Here is a 26801-nt window from a genome sequence, read left to right as displayed (position 1 = left end):
TGAGCGACCATCTGCCACGACCGACTGGGGGTTTGAGAATATGTGAGGAGGAGAATTTTAAATTCTATTCTGGATTTAACAGGGAGCCAATGAAGGGAAGCTAAAGTAGGAGAAATATGATCTCTATTTTTAATTTTCATCAGAACTCTTGCTGCAGCATTTTTGAATCAGCTGAAGGCTTTTAACTGTATTTGTGGACATCCTGATAGTAAAGAATTACAATAGTCCAGCCTTGAAGTGACAAATGCATGGACTAGTTTTTCAGCGTCACTCCTGGACAGGATATTTCTAATTTTGGCAATGTTCCGGAGATGAAAGAAGGAAATCCTAGAAACCTGTTTAATATGAGATTTAAATGACATGTCCTGGTCAAAAATAACACCAAGGATTTTTACTTTATTACCGGAGGTCAATTTAATGCCATCCAGGTTAAGTGATTGACTAAGCAGTTTCTTTTTTAAAGACTCCGGTCCAAAGACAACAACTTCTGTCTTGTCTGAATTTAGAAGCAGAAAATTTAAAGTCATCCAAGTTTTTATGTCTTCAAGACATGCTTGTAGTCTATCTAACTGGTTGGGTTCATCAGGATTTATGGATAAGTAAAGCTGAGTATCATCAGCGTAACGTAAAGAGAATTCGCCCAAGTACTGAACCCTGTGGTACTCCACAATTAACGCTGGAGTTTAAAGATGATTTGCGGCACTGATGGTGTAGGGGTTAAGCGCGCGACCATATACGGAGGCTACAGTCCTCAAAGCGGCCGTCCCGGGTTTGGGTCCCGGACCCGGTGACATTTGCCGAATGTCTCCCCCTCTCTCTAACCCTCTTTCCTGTCTGCCTACTGTTAAAAAAAAATAAAGGCCACTAGTGCCGAAAACATTTTTAAAAAAATAAAAAGATGATTCATCATTTACATGAACAAACGGGAATCTGTCAGACAGATAAGATTTAAACCAGCCTAGCGCTGTTCCTCTGATCCCTACAGCATATTCCAGCCTTTCTAAGAGAATATTATGGTCGACTGTATCAAATGCAGCGCTGAGATCTAACAGAACCAGAACAGACACAAGTCCATTATCTGACGCCATAATAATATCATTAGTGACTTTCAGCAGAGCTGTTTCAGTGCTATGATGAGCTCTGAAACCTGACTGAAACTCTTCAAACAGGTCATTGCTGTATAAATGTTCACACATTTGATTAGCAACTATTTTCTCAAGAATTTTAGATAAGAATGGAAGAATGGATATAGGTCTGTAATTTTTAAAGTCATCTCGATCAAGCGAAGTTTTCTCAAGTATAGGTTTAATTAAAGCTAACTTAAAAGCCTGTGGTACATATCCATTTACTAAAGATAGATTAATCATATCTAAAATGGGGCTGGTAATCAGAGGGAACACTTCCTTAAATAATTTGGTTGGGATTGGGTCTAACATACAAGTTGAAGGTTTAGATGAAGCTAATATTTCTGATAACTCAGGAAGCTCCACAGGATCAGAACAGTCCAAACACAAATCAGGTTCTACAGTTATTTCCAATGTTGTCTCCCTTGCTGAGGATGAAGTAATCATCTTTGGGAGTATGTCAAAGATTTTATTTTTAATAGAATCAATTTTATTTAAGAAGAAACCCATAAAGTAATGACTGCTAAGAGCTAAGGGAATGGATGGCTCAACAGAGCTATGACTCTGTGTAAGTTTAGCAACTGTGCTAAAGAGAAACCTAGGATTATTCTTGTTCTCTTCTATTAATGATGAGAAATAAGCTGTTCTAGCTTGGTGAAGTGTCTTTTTATACAACAGTAGACTATTTTTCCAGATTAAGTAGGAATCCTCTAGGTGTGTAGAGCACCATTTTCTCTACAATTTTCTAACATTGTGCTTTAAAGTACGCAGCTCTGAATTAAACCAAGGAGCTAGCCTCCTTTGAATAATTATCTTCTTTTTCAAGGGGGCTGCATCGTCTAATGCACCACGCAATGATGAAGTAACACTATGAACAAGAGAATCAATTTGTGAAGGGGCAGAAATAGAATTATTGCCCTCCATTGTGCTTTTCAGTGATAATGAGGAAATTAAAAGTGGAACTGATTCTTTAAAGGTTGTTACAGCGTTGTCTGATAATGATCTACTATAATGAAATTTTCTTTCAGGTGTGGAGTACTCGGTTAAATTAATCTCAAAGGTTATTAAGAAATGGTCAGACAGGACAGGGTTATGAGAAAATATTGTTATGTCTTTACACTCAATGCCATATGTCAGCACAAGGTCCAGAGAATGAAGACAAAGGTGGGTAGGTTTGTTAATGTTTTGAGCAAAGTCAATTGAGTCTAAGATAGCATAAACCCTTTATTTAAACTATCACTTTCAGTGTCAACATGAATGTTAAAATCCCCCACTATAATAACTTTATCTGTATTTAACACTAAATCAGATAAAAGGTCTGAAAACTGATCTAAAAATTGAGAGTAAGGACCTGGTGGACGGTACAAAACAACAAACAGAAGAGGTTTTAGTGCTTTGCAATTTGGATGAGGAAAACTAAGGATTAAATATTCAAAAGAGTTGTAGCTATTGATTGGTCTGGGACTAATCATTAAATCGGACTGAAAGATGGTTGTTACTCCTCCTCCTCGCCCGGTATTTCGAGAAATGTGAAAATTTAAATAATTTGTAGGAGTTGACTCATTTATAGTAACATAATCCTCTTGCTGCAGCCAGGCTTCTGTGAGGCAAAATAAATCAATCTGATTGTCACAAATCAGGTCACTAACTAGCAAAGTCTTTGAAGAGAGAGATCTTATGTTCAGTAAGCACCTTTTAATTGTTTTATTTTTCTTTTTAGTCTGAGTTGTGTTTATTTTTATGAGATTTTCATGATTTCCTCATTTTAGATTATTTTTTAATCTATTCAATTTTGGCCGTGGGCGAGACATTGTCTTAATAGGGTAATGGGTGGGTAGCAGTACAGAAGCTGCAGAGAGAAGTGTTAAACTACGACCCTGCTTCCTGGTCTGAACCCTGGGTGGTCAGAGTTTTGGAGAACTAATAAATTCAGCCAGATTCCTAGAAAGAAGAGCTGTTCCATCCAAAGTGGGATGGATGCCGTCTCTCTAGATCAGACCAGGTTTTCCCCAAAATGTTCGCCAGTTATCAGTGTAACCCACATTGTTTTCTGGACACCACCTAGACAGCCAGCGGTTGAATGCCAGCATGCGGCTTTACATGTCGTCACTGGTCAGATCAAGGAGGGGACCAGAGAAAATTACGGAGTCCGACATTGTTTTGGCAAACTTACACACCGAAGCAACACTAACTTTGGTGACCTCTGATTGACGTAACCGGGTGTCATTACCGCCAGCGTGAATAACAATCTTACTGTATTTACGTTGATCCTTAGCCAGCAGTTTCAGGTAGGATTTGATGTCGCCCGTTCTGGCCCCTGGCAGACATTTGACTATGGTCGCTGGTGTCTCTACTGCCACGTTTCTGACTATGGAGCTGCCAATTACCAGAGTTGGCTTCTCAGCGGGTGTGTCGCTGAGTGGGGAAAATCTGTTAGAAACGCAGACGGGTTGGTGGTGACCTGTGGGCTGGGATCTAGGACTATGCTTTCTACGTACCGTCACCCAGCCGGCCCGAAGCCCCGGCTGCACGGGCTCTGCTGGAGGACTGCAACGGGGAGCTACCCTCGGTGGCTCCGCGCTGGCTAAGGGGCCTCGGCTATCTGCTGGTTTTTCAACAGCGAGGAGCTTCCTCCTCAGCTCCACCTTTGATCCTTGCCTGCAGACAAACTCATCACATCCTTTACTCACACAAACATCATGAAAGGTTATAAAGATCAAATAGTCAAGTTAAAGAAAAGGAAAATATATAAGATAAATCTATATACAATTATTCCAACATTTCCTCCCTGTTTATTGAAATATTTGCTCATATTCTCATATCACTTAACAGCCACTTCTTTCGGACTTTTAACTGTAAGATTATTTTCATGAGTACAAAGACAATTATACTCAGAGGTACTTACTGACATTTAAATCACAGAATCATATAGAGATGGATTCAGGTACAGGTCAGAAAAGTGGTCAGTCGCATCCTCATCATCTTCATCATCCTGATGTTAAAATAACGGATAGAGTTGGGTAACTCTGTCTTCCATAGGAGAAATAGCTGTGGTGATGAGACGGTTAAACAGAGAACGAAGGCAGGGAATACAACAACATCCACACAATGTCAAAAATTGCAGCAAACACTGCAAAGGAAATTATTACTGATGATACTAAAATTTTATAGTTCCCAAACATATCCAGCCAGGGGTCCCACATCGAGGCGTCTACTCCAGAATGCTCTTTCATTTTGCCATTTAGAGATCTCAAACCTTCTATGGCTTTAGTGAGGCTGCCGTCAGAAGCAATGTTGTTAGGTATGAATGTGCAACATTTTTCTCCAAAAATAGAACAATCTTCTCCTTTTTCAGCTAACAACATTTCCAAAGCAATTTTATTCTGGAATGCTATCAGGGAAGTTGAAGCCAATTAGTCATGGACAGTTCAAACCAGCTTTGTGTCCAATTTCCTAGTTTTTGTACATTGTAGTGAATATAGTTGATCCTGTCTACGTTTTTGTTCATCGTACATCACCAACAGATACTTGATTCAAATCCTGCGGCTACTTGATCAGTTAATTTATCTTCATCTATAGCATCTATGTATGTAGAGTCTCCCTCAGTCTGCCAAGCTGCTGCTCTGCACTTTCTATCACGCCAATCATGTGGGTTTACACTAGATAGTCCATCTGTTACTTCATCTACTGACATAGGATATACTGAAACTGGTAACAATAAAGTGACTAGAGCACAGAGTCCCGTTACTTTTTGAAGGTAATCGATCAAACAACCTGTCGTCATCACACCACCACCTAATGTCTCCTCTAGAGACTGGTTTAAAATACTTATTTACTTTTACAGTTGCAGTACACCATACTGCAGTGAGATTTCCCAGTTTATTGCCTCTCTCTGTCATATTTATACATGTATAGTTTCCAGTGGTGACCCGTTTATGGAATACTGGTTTATCCTTATCTGCTCTAATTACAGGAAAAACAGAATCCCAGTGCTACACATTTCATTAGGATTAGTTTGATTCATTACTTCCATCATGCAGAGTTGTGGTATCACAGCTGGAATTATTTATAATAAAAGCCTTGAACCCAAACACACAACACAATCTCTTTTAGTCATGTTAGCCGCTTGCTCTACCATCAATAACCAGTTATTATTTGTTCCTGATACTCCTGTAATAACCTGGAACTTAATCATCTGTAGTTAAATTTCCTAACATAATTTTCACTCTCTTCGCTTTGTTACCTGGATTGCATTATCAACTTTATGGAACTTAAACAACTTATTTTAATAACTAGCATAAGCAGTGGTGCACCACTCTGGTGTCCAATTATTTCCTTCATCAGCTACCATCATGGACCATGAGGTGTCTCTTCTATCATTAGTTAAGTACCATTTATAACTTCTATAATCCTGTCCTTTTCTTCCTCGTTTGGTCAAACTAATGAGTGGGATCAGCACCACAGCTATGGTTTTAGATTTCACGCACACTTGAATACCATAAGTATAAGAAGTTTGTTTAGTGCACATAGTTAGGTTATCTTACCTACCTTGGTTTAGCGCTTCTTGTTTAATATGACTCATAACAGGTGTTGTTACATTCTGATTTACCTTGACTGGTTCCCAGAGGTACCAGAAAAATAAAAATCAATATGAGGAAAAAAATAAACACCCAGCAACGAAAAGCATTGTTCATCCATCTAAAAGTCATTTTGGCTGAAATTTTGACTCCTCTAAATGGTTCCAGTGTCTTAATTGTCTTCACTGACTTTCGGATCTCTCCAGACTCTAAATGTCTATAAATCACTTCCCCTGACGGAGCTTTCAACCAAAATGACTTTTTTACAATGTGTAAGGTGAATCCAGGTTGACCTCTCAGCTATTTTTATTGCTGTAGGAGTGGTTAATAATAACTAATATGGATCCTCTCACTTAGGTGAAATACCAATGTTTCTTTTCTACACTTCTTATTAACACCCAGTCTCCTGGTTTCACTAGTTGGTTTTCCTGCTGGGAAATAGAACATTCCTCATTAGTTTGATTTTGTTTCTGTTGCTTTTCTAACATACACCTCATGTAATCAGCTAGGTTAGCTTCTTCATCTAACTCCCACTGATTTGTAACTGTGGTAATCTGTATGGTCTTCCAAATAACATTTCATAGGGTGTTAGCCCTGAAGGTGCTTGTAATGTTTAGTTGGAAATAGTTCTATCTGTTTAGAAAATGCATCTATAATGACTAAACAGAACTTTTTCCTTCACTGTGGTTTAACTCAATAAAATCCATATGAATTGTTTGAAAGGGGTATCTTGGTTTTGGAAATTGTTCCCTTCGTGGTCTTAAATTCTCTTGAGGATAATGTTTTGCACATGTTAAACATGTTTTACCAAATTTTTTTGAATAAGAGTTAAATCCATATGTTATATAATATTAATATATCTGTCCTACCATTCCTCCCTGTTGAGACATTATGAAACACGATGGCTCAATATTGCCGCTCATTTATAGGTTCTTTGGTAGGACAGGTTTATTATCTGGTCAAATATAGATTTCATCTTTTAATGCAGCTCCATGTTTTTTCCACATTTCTATCTCCTGTAGTGAGCTTTGTTGTTGCATCTCTTTTAATACTGTATATTTTGTAACCAACGCATATCCTGTTTGTATCGTCCCTCTCTCATCTTTTCTGGAGAAATCATTCACATAAACTATTTTGTGATCCTGCAAATCACTTCCAGTTTTTTCTTCTTTTTCTTCTAATTCTTGACAATCATGTTGAATTCCATCTTCAGGTGTGGGTAACAATGTTGCTGAGTTTAAAGTGGTGCTCCTTTCTATAGTTAAGTGTGGTTGTCACAGTAAGGTTGACATGCAGGACAAATGTCTGGCAGGTGATAGAAAGGTCATATTTGTTTGCAGTATTAATGCTGAAACTGCATGGAGAACTCTTAAAGTTAAAAGGTGAAACAACACTATTGTAGCACTGACTTCAACTGCCATGGAGGCAGCAATTACAGCTCTCACACAATATGGTTGCGCACACGCAACACTGTCTGTTTTGAAAAGAAATACGCTATTGGTTTCATTTTATCTCCATGTTGTTGAACCAGAACTGAAGTCATAAAATGTCCCTTGCAATCTACCATCTGAACAAACAGTTTACTATAATCTGGTAATGCTAAAGCAGTACTGGAAACTAGAACTTGTTTTATGTTGGTAAATGCTTCTTCAGCTTCTAGACTCAATTTCAGTTCAGACGTCATTTTCAGCTCTTCCTCATACATTAATTTGTTTAATGGAGCTACTATTTCTGCATAATTTGGCACCCAGTTTCTACAATAATTAGTTAGTCCAAGGAAGGACATAATTTGCTTTTTTGTTACTGGTTTTGGAGCTTGTAATATTGCAGTCTTTCTTTCTTCTACAATTGTGCGTCCCCCTGCGCTAAGATTATGACCTAAGTATTTAACCTCATTTTTACACAACTGAAGTTTCTTTTTACTGACTTTGTGTCCTTCTTCTGCTAAATGTGTCATTTTTACAGGTCTCCTCATCAGGAGAGGCTAATAGCACATCATCAACATATTGTAAAACCTGACTACCTCCTGGAGGGTCAAACTTGGCCATACTTACACTCATTACCTGAGAGTATATAGTTGGACTTTCACAGTAGCCTTGAGGTAGTCTGGTATACGTATATCTTTGTCCTTCAAAGGTGAATGCAAACCAGAACTGACTATCTTTATCTATAGATACAGAGAAAAATGCATTGCTTATATCAACTACAGTAAATATTCTAGCATCTGGTCTTAGGGAATTTAATAATGTATAAGGATCAGGAACACATGGTGCTCTCTGAACAACTGCATTATTAACTGCCTGTAGGTCTTGTACCAAGCGCCATCCTGTTGATGGAGCTTGTTTTTTAACTGGGAAAATGGGGTTGTTACATGATGAGTCCTCGCAATTTATTATCACCCCTGCAGTTATCAGAATCAGAATCAGAATCAGAAAAGCTTTATTGCCAAGTACGTTTTTGGACATACAAGGAATTTGTTTTGGCGTAGTCGGTGCAATACAGTACAAATTAAACAGTACAAACATATCTACAATATAATATAAATATAAGTGCACAGTTTTAAGTGAGTGAGAGTAAATATAGAGCAGTATAAGATGCAAGAGCAATACAACAGTGCAGGTGATCATTGTGCAAGTAAAGCAGGAGTCCAAGCTGAGCGTTAATGTAATGCATAGAGTTACAGGTTACAGGTGTCCTGTCAGCAAAAACAGGGTGGGGTGTGGGGGAAAGGGAGAGTGTCAGGGTGGTTTCTGGGCTTTGTTAACCAGGCTGGTGGCAGATGGGAAAAAACTGTTCTTGTGGCGTGAGGTTTTGGTCCGGATGGACCGCAGCCTCCTGCCAGAGGGGAGAGTCTCAAAGAGTCTGTGACCGGGGTGGGAGGGATCAGCCAGAATCTTCCCTGCCCGCTTCAGGGTCCTGGAGGTGTACAGTTCCTGGAGCGACAGTAGACTGCAGCCAATCACCTTCTCAGCAGACCGAATGACACGCTGCAGCCTGCATCCTTTATTACTGGTTTTATTCCTTCACTTGCATCATATTTCAAAGGGTATTGTTTTACACTGGGCCTATATTCTGTTTTTGCCCTGATTTGGACAGGTAATGCTCCTTTACTAAACCCACATCAGTAGGGTCTGTTGACCATAACTTATCAGGGACTTCACTCAAGAACTGTTCCTCCTGTTCAATAAGAAATATTTCTCATTGTTGATTTGTATGTAAATGTATCCCTTCCTGTACTGTCACCGTCCAGAATAATGGCTTCCTAGTTAATCCTGTGGATGCACTGGTTTCTGTATTCATTGTTGTTGCAAACCAGTCTGTGGCATCTTTTCCCCTCTGCATTATTCTTCTCATATCCTGCTACTTGAGTTCTTTATCCTTGAATAAAGATATGTGTGGAGGTGTCCACATGTTGCAGAGCTTCCTGGTGTCTTCCTCTAACACTACTTCAGCAACTGACGTACTCTTCCCATCTGTATAAACATAAGTTACCATGACTTTGGTAGGAGTTACTTTAGTTAATGCTTCTTCATAAGTTTTATCTAGTCCAGGAGTATTTTTATACCACATGGTAATATGTAGATCATCTGGTGTCATCTGATCTTGTAGTCGAGTAATAACATTTCTTCCTTCTGTTAATAAAGCTGTCCCTACGTCTAGGGGTGGCTTATTTGGAACATCCAGTGAATAGTGGTAATAAAATGGTCTCACTCCTTTTAACACGAAATAATCTCCTTGGCTGAGTTCTGCTGTTCTCTTTACTACAATATGTCCTTCTGAGGTCTTAATTAATGCTAACCCCAGATGTAGTAATCCATCTCGTCCCAATAGATTCACCGGACACTCAGGGAACATTAGAATAGATAGCTGACATGACTGTCCATTGGGATCTCTTATCCAAACTGGTTCAGACTCACAGACTTGTGTCAATTTTCCACTAGCTGACCTTACTGTTATTTGCTGATCACTAAGTCTGGAATTTGGGATTGTTTCTCTACAGGTGGTCCTGCATGCTCTGGTATCACAAAGAAAAGTTATTGATTTTCCATTCAACAGTAAGTTAACTTCAGGTTTTATGCTATCTAGGGAGAGAAGGTCCTAGAAATTTAGGAGGACATCCTGCTCCTGTGTTTTTGTTTTTTTGTTTTCATCGGTGAGGTACTAGGAACAATTTCACTTGTTTTCTGTCCTAGTCATGCTGAATCATTATTTCTCCTTTCAGGACAGTCTCTGATCAGATGTCCTTCTTTCCTACAACACCAACACCCTGAGGTGTATTGTCTGTAGTTTCCTCTGCTCACTCTTCCTCTCTGACACCTGCGGTTTTGTCCTCTGCCTCTAAATCCTCCTCTTCCTCTGTTGTTCTGATAATAAATCTGCTCTTCTTCTTCTTGCTGAAAAAAGGTGCTGGCTATCTTTTTCTGATTCTTATCCTTCATTACTTTTTCTGCATGGAGGGCATGATTAACATAATCTTCTAGATTTGCTGTGGGGAACCCTATAAAATGTCTCCTTACCCAGGTATTAATTGCATCCCTGGAACCAGCATGTAGTGCATTTTTTAACTGCTGTCAATAAGCTCCTTGCTCGTCTTCATCTTCTTGTAGACCACTATGTATTTTAAACACTTTTATCAGTCTAATCCTATATTCTTCAAAAGGTTCTTCCTCTTTGTGTTTCACTCTGGCTATTTCTGCATAGTCAGCTCTGCGTCTGTATCTATCTGTAAGCCTATCAATTAATCCCCTCATTCTGTTTGTTCTGCTGTTAAAAAGAGTAAAATATTTTCTAAGGTTACACAGAAAAACCGTGTCATGTCATGAACCTCCGTGACAAACTGTATCAACAGCCTCCAGCGTCTCAAACAATAATAAAAAAAAACAAACACAAATAAAACATACATGAGTACCTCATGTATGGGGGCTCCCAGTTCCCCTCCACAGGGACGGAGCTCAAAGGGGGCCGGGCCCAGGGCTTCTACTGTCTACTTTTCATTTTACTGTAGTTCATTAATGTTTTATTGAAAATTGGGTCACATATAATTTTGGTTTGTGTTCTATAAAGAATTTAGGAAAGTTTAATCATGCAATTTATTACATATTTTGTAGAAATTTAATGAAAAGAAATTCTCTAAATGTATAGAATCAGAACTTAATCTCTATCTATTCCTTATTTTTTTGCATATTTTGAGTTCTTAGATTTTAAAAACACCATAGAAAGCATTGTGGAGGCATAGAGCTGTGTTTGAATAGATTAAAAGTGTTATTATGGTGTTTACCATTATAAGATGAATTCTGTGAATTCTTTCTTCTGTGCATGAGGAAACAGGCCTGTCTGGAAAACAGATTACATTAGAGAAAAGTTCTTGGCGAGAGGTAAAGACTAATGAGTTTGTTATAGCAGGAAATCATGTGATATTCTGACTCTGCCAGGCCAGTGTTACATGGAATAATAAGAGCTTGTACTGTGTTTCAGTTGGGAAAGTTTTGATATCCCTAAAGTCCTGCCAGGTCAACTGACCTGGCAGTCTGCATCTTAATAAAGTCATGAGAGTGTTGTCACGTACGCCAATCTGATGTTTTCCAGATGTTGGGCCGGAGTGTATTCTCGGAAAAAGTAGAGATAACAGTGTGAATGTGCCAAGGAATGTTATGTAAAGGAGAAGAATGATTTCAATTGGTTAAGAAGGCCCAAATACACACCAATGCTTTGTATCTGTATAAAAACAACCCTGCACAGACTGGAGGCAGGGTGACTTCTGGAATTTGTGATGAATATGACACTGTGCGCTTTTTGAAGAATAAAAGTACCCTCTCGTGAAGGTGTTTGAGGAGAGAATATTTCTGAGTACTGTTTTAATTATTTCAGCTCAGAGATCCGACCGCATCACTCCCAAATATTGGTGGCCCATACGGGGAGTTTGGTTTGCGGTCGCTCCTCCGGAGAGGGGCCTGGGTGGCTGTGGCCCAGGGCCCACAGCAGGAGGAGGTGAGTTCTTGTCTCTTTTCTTGTTGAAAGAATCTCGGCCTCCCGGGTCCCTCGACTGATTAGTGAATAGATAGACTTTGGTCTCTCTCTTTTTTCTCTCTTTTAGCAATCTTCACGATGCCTTGCATGCAAGGAGACTGTCTAAAAAAAACAATGTTGGAATTGGCTAAAGGCAGTCTTAAAACAGTAAGTGCGCACTCCCCGGTTGAGTTGTGGATGCCAAGGCAAAGCATAAGCTTTTTTGTCATATAGTACTTGGCGTTAATACTGATTCTCTCCGAGAATTAATCCTTCTTGCTTAAGAGACAGCTATTTCATACATATAAAAAACTTGATAGAAAAGGTACGTAGGAGACCTTGAGGAAAATTAGCCGGTGGATTTAAGTGTAGTAAGAGAATTGTGCCTCCGTGTGATTTCCAGAGGGCAAAAAGCACTGGAAAAAAGGCCACAGCTGTCGAAGTTTTACATGTACATGATTTGGAGATTGCAATGTTGATTGCAGTGGTTTTTTGTTTTTTTGTTTGAGATCTCTATGGTGAGCACTGGTGATCTGTGTTCTGCATCAACTTTATCAACATGCATCAACTTTAAAATATTTTAGTGGGTGGAACAAATTCTTGGATCAGGTTCAAACTGTTTCATTAACCCTGAACCAGGATAAATGCGATGGCAGAACAATAAAGTTGAAAAGACCAATCGCAGAGACTAAAGAAGGTTCAAGGAAGACCAAGGACAGAGACTGAACTACACTGTGTTGCTGCTGAGAATTTTACTGATATGTTTCTATTTTCTGTAATAACTTTGAATTTGTCTGTATGTCGTTTTAATGTTCTGAAGTGATTCAAGCTGTTTATGCTCTCTGATAGAATGGGAGCATCCATTCTAGTGATATTCAGCTCCAGAGTTTCAACATGGTCAATGTTTTCTGTTACAAATATTGTGGTAAATAGGAATGATGAACCAGGACCTGATTGGCATGAAAGGTCTGTAAAATAGATGATAATGATACATTAGATTCAAAACAGAGATCTCTCGTTCAGATTGGACGAGAATGGGATTTCTCTGAGGCCTCCAGATGTTTTTCCCCGCCTTTTAGGACAGGTGGGTTTTTCGACTGGTGTGACCTAAGCCGACCTGAACGTCCCCTTCATCAATACGTAAGCTTGGGAGTTTGACTGACATGGATGTTTTCCATGGGTGAGTTGATGAGATGTGTTCCTGAAGGAGACTTTTGGGAAAAGCTACAGAGTAGCCGGATTTGGTCTAATTAGTGAATAGGTTTAGTTTAGCATAGTCAAACACAGTTAAAATAATGTGCGCATAGAAGCTCTAAATAGGATCTTAATTAATTAGTTGAATCCAAAATTTCAGACCTAAACAAGAACAATCATTTAGGGTTGCTTAATATTGTACATAGAGTATCTTCAATTTCTTTCATAATCGTTCGCATTTTTATTCGGTTAATCACTTTACTACATCACTTATACTCACAGGATATTTACAATATGAATATAAGACCTCTCTCAGCTGTTAATTAGCTTAAAACCTAATTAGGGGGGATATGTGGAGGCATAGAGCTGTGTTTGAATTTAGGAAAGTTTAATCATGCAATTTATTACATATTTTGTAGAAATTTTATGAAAATAAATTCTCTAAATGTATAGAATCAGAACTTAATCTCTATCTATTCCTTATTTTTTTGCATATTTTGAGTTCTTAGATTTTAAAAACACCATAGAAAGCATTGTGGAGGCATAAAGCTGTGTTTGAATAGATTAAAAGTGTTATTATGGTGTTTACCATTATAAGATGAATTCTGTGAATTCTTTCTTCTGTGCATGAGGAAACAGGCCTGTCTGGAAAACAGATTACATTAGAGAAAAGTTCTTGGCGAGAGGTAAAGACTAATGAGTTTGTTATAGCAGGAAATCATGTGATATTCTGACTCTGCCAGGCCAGTGTTACATGGAATAATAAGAGCTTGTACTGTGTTTCAGTTGGGAAAGTTTTGATATCCCTAAAGTCCTGCCAGGTCAACTGACCTGGCAGCCTGCATCTTAATAAAGTCATGAGAGTGTTGTCATGTACGCCAATCTGATGTTTTCCAGATGTTGGGCCGGAGTGTATTCTCGGAAAAAGTAGAGATAACAGTGTGAATGTGCCAAGGAATGTTATGTAAAGGAGAAGAATGATTTCAATTGGTTAAGAAGGCCCAAATACACACCAATGCTTTGTATCTGTATAAAAACAACCCTGCACAGACTGGAGGCCAGGGTGACTTCTGGAATTTGTGATGAATATGACACTGTGCGCTTTTTGAAGAATAAAAGTACCCTCTCGTGAAGGTGTTTGAGGAGAGAATATTTCTGAGTACTGTTTTAATTATTTCGGCTCAGAGATCCGACCGCATCCCTCCCAAAGCATCAACTTTAAAAATATTCTAGTGGGTGGAACAAATTCTTGGATCAGGTTCAAACTATTTCATTAACCAGAATGTTGGGATAATACAATATGACAGTCTATGCTTTATCCTTGCTTAGTTAGTGTGCAAATGTGTTTTTAGTGTAATATGAGTTTTTGTTATTTTCTTTTGTTGAACAATGTAAAAGTCAGAAAGTGAGAGGTGTAACAAACCAAGAGGAAGAAATGAAAAACAGAGAATACAGCTTGATTTAATGTTCAATATCAGACTGATAGGTGAAGAGAAATGACTTGTGATTTAACAGGAATCAATTTATTGTAGGAAGAAAAAGATTTTACTAGAGATTTGAGTTGGACCATGCCAGAATTATTGTTTCTTTAGATTAAACATTAAGGGGCGGAATGATACTAAGACTTAATGAAAAAACAAAACAAATAAGGAACTGTTAAAAAGGAATATGAATAGTAAGTTACTGGCTTGATATGTGTTGAGGCTTAAAGCTTTGTTTGAGTAGATTGAAAGTGTTATTATTGTGTTTACCCTTATAAGATGAATTCTGTGAAGAATTGTTCACTCTGAGTAAACATGCAAGCATCCTGCAAAACAGAATACACTAGGGAAAAGGTCTTGGCATGAGGAATGACTGATGGACTTGTTATTGTACAGGTCCTTCTCAAAATATTAGCATATTGAGATAAAGTTCATTATTTTCCATAATGTCATGATGAAAATTTAACATTCATATATTTTAGATTCATTGCACACTAACTGAAATATTTCAGGTCTTTTATTGTCTTAATACGGATGATTTTGGCATACAGCTCATGAAAACCCAAAATTCCTATCTCACAAAATTAGCATATCATTAAAAGGGTCTCTAAACGAGCTATGAACCTAATCATCTGAATCAACGAGTTAACTCTAAACACCTGCAAAAGATTCCTGAGGCCTTTAAAACTCCCATCCTGGTTCATCACTCAAAACCCAATCATGGGTAAGACTGCCGACCTGACTGCTGTCCAGAAGGCCACTATTGACACCCTCAAGCAAGAGGGTAAGACACAGAAAGAAATTTCTGAACGAATAGGCTGTTGCCAGAGTGCTGTATCAAGGCACCTCAGTGGGAAGTCTGTGGGAAGGAAAAAGTGTGGCAGACAACGCTGCACAACGAGAAGAGGTGACCGGACCCTGAGGAAGATTGTGGAGAAGGGCCGATTCCAGACCTTGGGGGACCTGCGGAAGCAGTGGACTGAGTCTGGAGTAGAAACATCCAGAGCCACCGTGCACAGGCGTGTGCAGGAAATGGGCTACAGGTGCCGCATTCCCCAGGTCAAGCCACTTTTGAACCAGAAACAGCAGCAGAAGCGCCTGACCTGGGCTACAGAGAAGCAGCACTGGACTGTTGCTCAGTGGTCCAAAGTACTTTTTTCGGATGAAAGCAAATTCTGCATGTCATTCGGAAATCAAGGTGCCAGAGTCTGGAGGAAGACTGGGGAGAAGGAAATGCCAAAATGCCAGAAGTCCAGTGTCAAGTACCCACAGTCAGTGATGGTCTGGGTTGCCGTGTCAGCTGCTGGTGTTGGTCCACTGTGTTTTATCAAGGGCAGGGTCAATGCAGCTAGCTATCAGGAGATTTTGGAGCACTTCATGCTTCCATCTGCTGAAAAGCTTTATGGAGATAAAGATTTCATTTTTCAGCACGACCTGGCACCTGCTCACAGTGCCAAAACCACTGGTAAATGGTTTACTGACCATGGTATCACTGTGCTCAATTGGCCTGCCAACTCTCCTGACCTGAACCCCATAGAGAATCTGTGGGATATTGTGAAGAGAACGTTGAGAGACTCAAGACCCAACACTCTGGATGAGCTAAAGGCCGCTATCGAAGCATCCTGGGCCTCCATAAGACCTCAGCAGTGCCACAGGCTGATTGCCTCCATGCCACGCCGCATTGAAGCAGTCATTTCTGCCAAAGGATTTCCGACCAAGTATTGAGTGCATAACTGTACATGATTATTTGAAGGTTGATGTTTTTTGTATTAAAAACACTTTTCTTTTATTGGTCGGATGAAATATGTTAATTTTGTGAGATAGGAATTTTGGGTTTTCATGAGCTGTATGCCAAAATCATCCGTATTAAGACAATAAAAGACCTGAAATATTTCAGTTAGTGTGCAATGAATCTAAAATATATGAATGTTAAATTTTCATCATGACATTATGGAAAATAATGAACTTTATCACAATATGCTAATATTTTGAGAAGGACCTGTAGAAGCAAACGTGTAGGCTGGATAGAAATAGTCCAGCTGGAAAGAATTATGATATCCTGAATCCAGCCAGGTCGCTTTGACATTAAAGTTCATCGGTCCAGATAAGTGATGAAATTGTTATTGTAAACTGTCACGTAGACCAATCTGAGCTTTTCCAGATGTTTGCCTGGACTTCTGTTCTTGGAACTGTGCTTGAGAATCAACGTTGTGAGTGTCAAAGTGTGCTTAAGTGAAAGGGTACGTCTGATTGGTCAAAATGTCTCATATACACAACTATGATATGACTGTTGTATATATATCTTGACTCATGAAAGGGATACTTTGGGATTCTTTGGGATTTTGAATGAAGATGTATTCAGAGATGTTTTCTGAATAAAAGGTCCCCCACGTCGGCTCTTGAGAGGAAACCAGTTGTCTCTTCATCATTTTTAAATTAGTAAACTTTTCTTCTCCTAAAGAAGCAGTGTGCATTATTTCATTAGAATTTTCTAAGAATTGTCACCAAAACAATGACCTTCTGAAACAATAAATAATACAGAATAATCCCCGGAATCTATTGTGAAGATCTGAGCTCATCACACCAATCACTTGACTGATTTTTGGCAATTTTTCAAACTTTTGTTAGTAAACCAATCATGACTATGTTCCAGAGGCAGCCTCTGAGCTATCCTGTGAAGGTATCTGCAAGGTTTCATGAAAATCCAATCAGCTGTTACTGCATAATAAACGTCTCTAAATTTTAGCGCCCCCTAGAGGCAGATGTTGATACACAACCCTACAATCTTTTTTGTAGTTAGGGGTGTGAAGGCCATTTTGAAATTTTATATTATTTTTGAATGCTTCCTAAAAATCTTTTCTTTTTTGTGCATAACTTTCCATCGCAGCAGAAATTCAAACAAGAGCCACAGTAACATTTTTCAGATTGGTTTCAGTTTTAGCTAGCACTGTCGCACCGTAGCAAAAAACAAAAAACATTCTAGGTGTAAGTGGGTGTGGCCTAAGTTAGTTGATGCAGAAATAAGGATTATGGTAATGTAAGGTTTTTCTGCATGGTTTGGTAGTTAAAACCTAAAACATGGTGACCTCCGTAGCATGAGTTGTACAAGGCGGTGAGATTTTTTGCCTCAGTGGACATGATCTTCAGGTGAGTAAAATGAGCACACACTTAACCAGGGAGCCTTGGATATTTGTCTTCACCTCTCTTACTGTCTTCCTCACGCTAACACTGTTGTTGAGAACCTTTGATTTACTGCTCTGAATGTAACTACAGGCAAGTTTAGGCCTGTAGCTATTTTTCATAAAACCTTATGAGTATGCCTTACTTTAACTGCATGTTCTCTTGTCTTATCCATTTTGAAGAGTAACTGATGGAAATAGGACTATTAAATAGAAAGAAATATTACTTCTATAATTATAACACAGGCCCTTTAGTCAGAAAACTGCAGAAAGTAAGTTTTTTAGGATCCTTAATTGGTTGATGTAACTTTTAAACAAGCTTATGAGGTTAATATTGGATTTTATCCACCTTCCTCAGTAAGATGTGTAATGAATTCTGGGATCAGGTTGAATTTGATGACCTTTTGAATCTTGCTAGAAAAGAGCCGCAACATAATGGAGAAGTTAAATTTAAAAATGGAATTGGGTCTTGAAGAAAGTCTTTCCCTTCTGCATTTTCTTGTTGGCTCCGACACTCCACCTACTGAATACAGCAGAACTTCCTCAACATTACAAAATCTTTGACTTGACAGCTTTGACTGTGGTCATTTGTCAGTGCCCCAGCTGATGTGTTGACTTCTTGTCTGCATTGCTTGGAGGGATGACAGGTGGACGAGAACTGCTGCTCCTGGCAGGTAAGGAAGCTCCAGCAAGGCTTAAAGTCTTTCACCATCAGATAGGGACAAATTTATCTCTTAACCATTCGCTGTTGTTAGTTTTACTAGATGAGTAAGTCTTGTTATTTAATTTTTCTTTTCAGAATCTCTCAATTATTTTGTGTGACCTAAGAATAAAGGCTTTTAAGCTTCTGTCTTCAGTTTCAGTTCAAGTAATGATGTTGACTCACAATTTCTAAACTAACAATTTAAAGAATAGCTACACTTCCCGTCCTTTCAGTGATTTCCTGCTGCAGCAAAACCAAAAATGCTTGAAAGGCATAGGAACTAAATTAGATACATGTTTTTAATTGCCCAAAGAACAGTTAATATCTGTTAATTGAAGATCAAGATGTTTTTTTTATTTTGAAGCTTCTATTTAATTCATCAAGATTTCAAATTTCAGGTTAGTGTCAGTTTGCGGTTTTTCGTGGCAGTTGTGTTCCTTTCTGTTTCTTTAAAATTGAATGAAAAGTGCAATTTGTATGTCAAATAGAAAGTTTGAAATGCAAAAGGAACACAGAGATAGGCCGGAGGCCTCTTGAAAGAAGCGCACAGCAAGCAGATGAGTGACAGAAAGAACAAGGAGGTTTAAGTTCTGGGAAGGTTTGGACGAGTAGCAGGTGTGGAGAGCTGCAAGGTGACAGGACTGAGGACATCTAATGATGGGTTGTTACAGAACAAAAAACTAAACCTTCCATAAAAACACACATAACTCAGAAAGCTGAATAAAGCTTGAGTCAAATAAAAAAAAATGAGAAAAGCATAAGAGAGAAGAAGATAGGTCATAATTAAGTTATTATGTTAATCTTGCTGAGAAGAAATAAGTTTTGAATTGATGGAAAAGAAATGACTCAGTCATAACAAAGGTGCTGATGATTAAAAAGCTGATGTGTGCATTAGAATAACTGATTAAATCATTGCAAGTCTTCTGCCTGAATTATAAAGCGGAACCAGCCTGCAGAAGCTGTATGGGTGGAATATCTCCATCGTTCTCACGTAACGTTCATGATGATTTCTGGGTGCGGTTCATTGTGTGCATCTGTGATCACAAACGTTTGGTACATCAGTCCAGCCTAAATACCAGATTAATCTGCTATTTAGGCTCTGAGTGGGAACATAGTCTATACACAAATGAGAACCACTGGAAGCAAATATTTCATTTTGAAAGATGATTTATCTATTTATTTTAAAGTGCAGTTTCACATTTATAAAATAAATCCTTGTCAATTATTATGTTAAGATGACATAAAGATGATTGTTAGTCTTTCTATCTACAATGTAGAACATATTAACAATTAAAACACAAACTAAACTGATCATAAATGTGGGAACAAATGAAAATCTGTAACTTTATTTTTCTCCATAATGTTGCAGTGATGCCCCTCCTGGTGAGATGTCAGAAACCAAGTGGTAATCAGGATCCGCCTCTCTGTTATATCCTGAAAGCTTTCCACAAGTTACACTCTCATAGTCATAACTGCACTCACTAACACATTGCTTTTTTAATTCCTCTGCATCCTTAGTGTCCATGTATCCTCGTCTGGAGTCGATCTTCACTGGAGACTTGTTTTACTTGTATTGTAAGGATGTTTCGAATGGAAGCACAGCAACCTGGTATTTCAATAATGAAGCTCTGGAAAACAAGAATAGTATCCTGAAGATAGCACCAGCTGCCTCCAAAAACTCAGGAACCTACCAATGTAAAATCAAAGACACAAGGAGTGATGACTTCCATGTCCGTGTTCTCGGTAAAGTACAGAGGAAAACATTGAGTTCTAACCCCATAAAGATGCAAAGGAATGTTCGCTGTTCATTATTATAAATGAGTTTGTGTCCAACACAGAATACGTACCCATTGCATCGCTCACCATCGCAACAGGTCAGCCAGTGATGCGCAAGTACAGCAAAGTTTTACTGGAAATTGAAAATGAAACCGGACTGGACGGATGGTTCTGCAAAGTTACCCGGGGAGAACAGACATGGGCGGTTTACCTGAAACAGGTCGACAAAAGTGCAACGTCATTTGTCTTTGAAACCAGGCCACTGAATGTCCCTGAGACCATTTATTGGTGTGTTAAGAAGAATGACACCTACAGAAGTAACCAAGTCATACTCAGGACCACTGGTAGGCTTATCATTCACTTTATGCCCTTATAGTAATGAACTTATCTTTTCTGAATATATAACTTTACCAGGGCATGTTAAAAGAAATTCATTCACAAACATAATAACGTTTAAAGAATTTCAACTATTCTGGTCTAAAATGTTCCTTTATTCTGGTTTTAAATGTCTTTCAGAAAAGGAAGTGACTCTGGAAATGGACCCGTTCCCTGCAGCAGCAGGAGAGACTCTGACCCTGACGTGTCTAGTGTGGGGAACGAATGACATTAGCAACTCTGTTTTCTACAAAAACAACAGAATCTATGCGACCGTTACAGGACCTATCTATAAAATCACCAAAATCAATGAATCTGAAGGAGGAGATTTTAAGTGTGAAGCCACCTACAGATACAAGGCCCAGACCATAGAGGCCTCACATAAATACGACTCTGATGTTCAGGAGGTGCTGGTCCATGGTACGCACCCCGCCGCCCCACTCTGACCACCACTGCTAATTAGTTTCTCTAAGAGCAGAAAACTATTCAAACAAGCATTAAAGCTTTAATGGGTTCTCTGAATTTAACCCACAAAGACTTAATTGCTACTGCAGCTTCACAATTATCCAACCTGTTTATGACAAGCATCTTTAGTATTTAGTAAAGCACCTTTTTGACCTGCTGGATATCCAGACGACGTTCCTGAGGGATCTTAGCCCACTCTTCATGACTGCAGGTCTGTGTGTGTACTGCAGCTGCCTTTTTCAGTTCCCACCAGAGATTTTCCATAGAGCTCAAGTCAGGTGGTCAAGGACTTTTGTGAACTGCCTGACTGACTGACTTTAGAAATCGCTGGCCTATTTGAAGTTAGAATGATGTACAAGGTTCATCCTTGATTAAATCCATCTTTCCCTCCATGAGCAGAAGGTTTCCCATGCCAGAAAAAAGCAAAGCAGCCCCAGAGCATGCCTGAGCCACAGCTATGCTTCACTGTAGGCATGGTGTTTGTTTCAGTGTAGGCCTCATTCTTACTACTCCAGGCATATGGCTCATCCATGAGCCAGAAAATGTCCAGTTTTGATTCACTGCTCCACTGAACAAAACCCCCAAACCAATTGGTCTTTTTTATATAGTTGTGAGCAAACAGCAGCGTTCAGGTCCGTCGTGGTGTAAATGTTGGAGTTCAGGCATGGAAACCATCAGCGTTCCGTATGTGCTTTAATGTGCAAAATAAAACCTCAGTGCATCAGCTGTGCCTAAGATCAGCCCTGGTTTTCCAAACATGTGTCCTTCTTAAGAGTTCAGGTCAGGGGTTCGAACAAATTTCAGACTGCAATGGTCACCAGAACTACGACTAAGTGCTGAATTTGGATCCTTATCAAATGTATTTAAACTGCGTCACCTTGTTTGCTGTGGGGGTTGAATAATTTTTGGTGCTTCTGTAATTCTGTATCTTTCAGCGAGTCCGTTCAGAGCGGTACTCTCCGACAGCATGCAGTGCTCCTGTCCAACCTGTAGCGGTCCAATGACATACAGTTACTACAAGCAAAACGCCAAATCATGGAAAATGCTTGGGCAAGACCAACGACCCGGCAGCAGTGGTACTTACCACTGCAGAGCTGTTTTGGGCTACATGAGGACCTTACCCAGCAACTCTGTGAATTGTGAGTACCTGCTTCTATCAGCTTCCTCCAACAACGATAATCTTTCAGCTCAACAGCAAGAGTTGCAGTTTTAGAAGCAGTTCATTCTTAAAAATACTTTGAAATTTAAACGTAGCCATGAACTGTGTGGGTTAAATCTCCCAGAAATATGTAACTGTGGATCTTCACATGCACCACCAGATGTTTACTCTCAGGGCTCCCAAACCTCACTCTGAAGGAGCAAGACTAAATCTTTTCATCTGTATCTCACGTTTCTTCTTTCTGTTACTGGCCACCTATAGAGATTCTAATATGAAAGACTGTATTGTTCTTACTTTTCTCAATGAGCAGTGGGTGCTGCCACGGGCCCCATCTCAGTCCCACACCGTTCCCAGGCAGCCCTGTTGCTAATGTTTCATACATTGATGTTCCACGTTTCTCTTTCAGATGGCACCAGCATAATTGGGACGGTGATTGGGTTCTTGGTTGCTATTGTTGGGATAGGAATTTGTGTTTTTCTCGTGATATTTTGTTGGTACAAGCAGAGAAAAACTAAAGGTCAGTACAAATCTTCTAGTTTTGCACATTTTAACTGCATTCTGCTTTCACACATTATCAAATATCTCTCTATTTTAGGGGACATTTATGAGGAAGTACAGATGAGGCAAACAGGAGATCCGAAATATGAGACTCTGAACGTGGCGCGTGTGAAAGAGGGCGAATATGACACACTTCAACCTGAGACAGAGGGCAGAAAGGGGACAGGCGGTACATACGAAGCACTGACGAAACAAGACAACAAAGAGGAGGTTTACCACACCCTGGGAGAAACCGTGGCGTCAGAAGGAGGAGACGGAGGTTATGAAGCTCTAAAGAAAGAAGGAATCCTAAAAGATGAATATGAAACCCTGAATACCAGTTCAGTAGAGAAGAAGACAGGCACAGGAAGTGAGGGAGGAGACGGGGGTTATGAAGCTCTAAAGAAAGAAGGAATCCAAAAAGATGAATATGAAACCCTGAAAACCAAGCAAGCAGAGTGGAGGCCAGGCGCATTAAGCCAGGTGGAGATAGTGGAAGAGATAAATGAGAACAAATGAGAGTTCAGATGTAAGATGAAGAATGATGGATTTCCTTCCACCCAGAGGAGGAAGAGTAAGAGCAGCATTACTTCAATACATTTGTTCTCAACTAGAAGTAAAAAGTAACCATCCAAAAAATGACTCAAATAAGTAAAAAGGTACTTGGTTTAAAGGCTACTAAAGTACTTAGTGACAGTTTGATCAAAACATCTGATTTAATTTGTACAATATGATGTAATCAGACAAAAATATTAAGTAGTCTGGTATTTTAAAGAGTAAAAATAACAACATTAGGACAAAAAAGCAAATTCAGGAAGAAGAAACGGTTTCAAATCTAACGTGTTCACAACATAAAGCTCTTAAAAAACAAATATAGTAGGTAAAGTGTTTATATGTCAGAACAAAGTAGTTTTTCTGACAATATTTCCTGTTTACTGTATAGTAATTTGAGCAGACTCAGCAGATAGAAAATAACAATAAAACAATGAAACTGTGTCCGAACAATCGGTCCAAAACATCCTTGTTCTTCATTCAATGAAGTAACTTCATGGAGTAACCAGAACGTGTGCTTTAATTTCCCTTGGTATTAATAAAGCTCTTTTGAATTTGAAGTAAGAGTAACTTTACTTCAAAATAATATTTTGGTGCAGTAGAACTACCATTTTTTAACTGTATAACTGAGTAAATGTTACTAGTTACTACCCACCTCAGCTTCAACTAGCTGTCTGATGACCTGCGCAGCCTTATATTGTTTAATTATGGGGAAAATTATTTTAGTTCACGTCTGTTGTTTATATTTATAATGTTAAATAAATGAAACTCTAAAAAAAATCAACAAAATGCCAATATGTGTTACAAAATGTGGTAAAATGTTCATTTATGGAGAGAACATCAACAAACAAAACAAGTCTTTCTGTTTTTTAAAGTCAGATTGCTTCACAGTAATCGACATCTGTTTTCATTGCTTACCTTCACATTACACGTACTTTGAATCGCAGCAAAACTATTATTAACTCACTCTGCTAAAAAAAGATTAACCAGATGCAAATAATACACAGCTTCGCAGTAGGAAAATGCACATTTACCAGTAAAACATGCAGTTATAACACAGGGAACATTATTACATGCTTCAGTATTATTTTTTACGGATTTGTTTTGCATTTTGGAAACAGAAAATCACACATTTTTATATGCAGATGTAAACATTTTTTACAGTATTTTGTTTTATACCCATGTCTGCTAAAATAAAAGCTTCATAAATCTAATGGGTCCAATTTGTTGGTGTTTTTTACTTCAGAGTGACAATAAATGATGAATAAGTCATTAGATTTTTGACGTCCAGCCAGCTGAAACGTTGAGCATTTTGAGGATTCGTTACAAACTGTCAGGTTTAACCAACCTAACAATATTTATAACAACACAAAAAGAAAAGAGAGACAAAGTATTAGTTCCTTTTACTCGCTTTGCGAGGAGAAACGGTCAAGATTTGCTCAGTTACAGATCTCGCACCGCTCTGAAGCCTATCCGACCGCTTCCTCTTTTTATTGTCTTTCGGGGGTCCCTAGTTTACAAAAACATTGTTCTCTAAAGGATGGGGGAAAACAACAGCTGCATCATAAACAGGTCATAAACAGCTTTATACATTAACAACACATTTCCCACAGTCTCCTCCAACTTGTAGGGTCAGTTGTGCCTTTTGTTGAGTGTAATCAGCCTTCATCTTTATGACCTCCTCAACTAGACTGCTTCCTTCTCTGCTAGTTCAGCTCCATTTATGATCTTTGCCTGCAGACAAACTCACACATCCTTTACTCACACATACATTATGAAAGGTTATATAATCAAATAGTCAAGTTAATAAATAGGAGAAACTATAAGACAAATCTTTATTCAATTATTCCAACATTTCCCCCCTGTTTGTCTTATATCTGCTCATATTCTCATATCACTTAACAGCCACTTCTGTCAGATTTTGTAACTGTAAGTTTATCTTCATGAGTACAAAGACAAGAGGTACTTACTGACATTTAAATCACAGAATCATATAGAGATGGATCTGGGTACAGGTCAGAAAAGTGATCAGTCCCATCCTCATCATCTTCATCATCCTGATGTTTAAATAACAGATAGAGTTGTGTAATTCTGTCTTCCATAGGAGAAATAGCTGTGGTGATGAGACGGTTAACAGTACAAAAGCAGGGCATTCAACAATATCCACACAATGTCAAAATTGCAGCAAACACTGCAAAGGAAATTATTACTGATGATACTAAAATTTTATACTTCCCAAACACATCCAGCCAGGAGTCCCACATCGAGGCGTCTACTCCATAATGCTCTTTCATTTTGCCTTTTAGAGATCTCAAACCTTCTATGGCTTTAGTGAGGCTGCCGTCAGAAGCAATGTTGTTAGGTATGAATGTGCAACATTTTTCTCCAAAAATAGCACAAACTTCTCCATTTTCAGCTAACAACATGTCCAAAGCAATTCTATTCTGGAATGACATCAGGGAAGTTGAAGCCAATTGATCATGGACAGTTTCAAACCCACTTTGTGTCCAATTTCCTAGTTTTTGCACATTGTAATGAATATAGTTGATCCTGTCTACGTTTTTGTTCATCGTACACCACTTACAGATACTTGATTCAAATCCTGCAGCTACTTGATCAATTAATTTATCTTCATCTATAGCATCTATGTATGTAGAGTCTCCCTCAGTCTGCCAAGCTGCTGCTCTGTGTTTTCTATCACACCAATCATGTGGATTTAACACTAGATAGTCCATCTGTTACTTCATCTACTGACATAGGATATAACCATAAAGTAATTAGAGCACAGAGTCCTGTTACTTTTGAAGGTGATCAATCAAACAACCACCACCAAATGTCTCCTCTAGAGACTAGTTTAAAACACTTATTTACTTTTACAATTGTAATACACCATACTGCAATGAGATTTCCCAATTTATTGCCTCTCTCTGTCATATTTATACATGTATAGTTTCCAGTGGTGACTCGCTTATGGAAAACTGATTTATCCTTATCTGCTATAATTACAGGAAAAACAGAATCCCAGTGCTGACACATTTCATTAGGATTAGTTTGATTCATTACTTCCATCACACAGAGTTGTGGTATCACAGCTGGAATTATTTATAACAAAAACCTGGGACCCAAACACACAACACAATCTCTTTTAGTCATGTTAGCTGCTTGCTCTACCATCAATAACCAGTTATTATTTGTTCCTGATACTCCAGTAATAACCTGGAACCAGTCATCTGTGGTTAACTTTCCTAACATAATTTTCACTCTCTTCGCTTTGTTACCTGGATTACATTATCAGCTTTATGGAACTTAAACAACTTCTTTTAATAACTAGCATAAGCAGTGGTGCCCCACTCTGGTGTCCAATTGTTCCCTTCATCAGCTACCATCATGGACCATGAGGTGTCTCTTCTATCATTAGTTAAATACCATTTATAACTTCTATAATCCTGTCCTTTTCTTCCTCATTTGGTCAAGCTAATGAGTGGGATCAGCACCACAGCTATGGTTTTAGATTTCACGCACACTTGAATACCATAAGTATAAGAAGTTTGTTTAGTGCACATAGTTAGGTTATCTTACCTACCTTGGTTTAGCGCTACTTGTTTAATATGACTCATAGCAGGTGTTGTTACATTCTGATTTATTTTGACTGGTTCCCAGAAATACCAGAAAA

At 38.7% G+C, this 26801-nt stretch overlaps 1 protein-coding gene across 3 annotated transcripts; it reads left to right on the top strand.

Annotated features, from left to right (window-relative positions):
- The first annotated feature begins 11460 nt into the window (after positions 1-11460).
- On the top strand, positions 11461-24342 carry LOC124875207. Of its 3 annotated transcripts, none has more exons than XM_047377204.1 (9): positions 11461-11689; positions 18200-18235; positions 19634-19669; positions 19783-20007; positions 20103-20384; positions 20557-20835; positions 21816-22019; positions 22446-22556; positions 22635-24342. In XM_047377204.1, the coding sequence occupies exons 2-9, from the start codon at positions 18202-18204 to the stop codon at positions 23093-23095; spliced, it is 1632 nt and encodes a 543-aa protein (XP_047233160.1). In that variant the 5' UTR covers positions 11461-11689; positions 18200-18201; the 3' UTR covers positions 23096-24342. The 3 variants fall into 3 exon arrangements, with proteins under 3 accessions (XP_047233160.1, XP_047233159.1, XP_047233158.1); XM_047377203.1 differs by having other exon boundaries at positions 11462-11689; positions 18157-18235; XM_047377202.1 differs by lacking the exon at positions 11461-11689 and having other exon boundaries at positions 18074-18235.
- Positions 24343-26801: the final 2459 nt, after the last annotated feature.

This window comes from Girardinichthys multiradiatus, chromosome 10, assembly GCF_021462225.1.
Source record: "Girardinichthys multiradiatus isolate DD_20200921_A chromosome 10, DD_fGirMul_XY1, whole genome shotgun sequence".
NCBI lineage: Eukaryota > Metazoa > Chordata > Actinopteri > Cyprinodontiformes > Goodeidae > Girardinichthys > Girardinichthys multiradiatus.
This window is presented reverse-complemented; position numbering and strand designations above follow the sequence as displayed.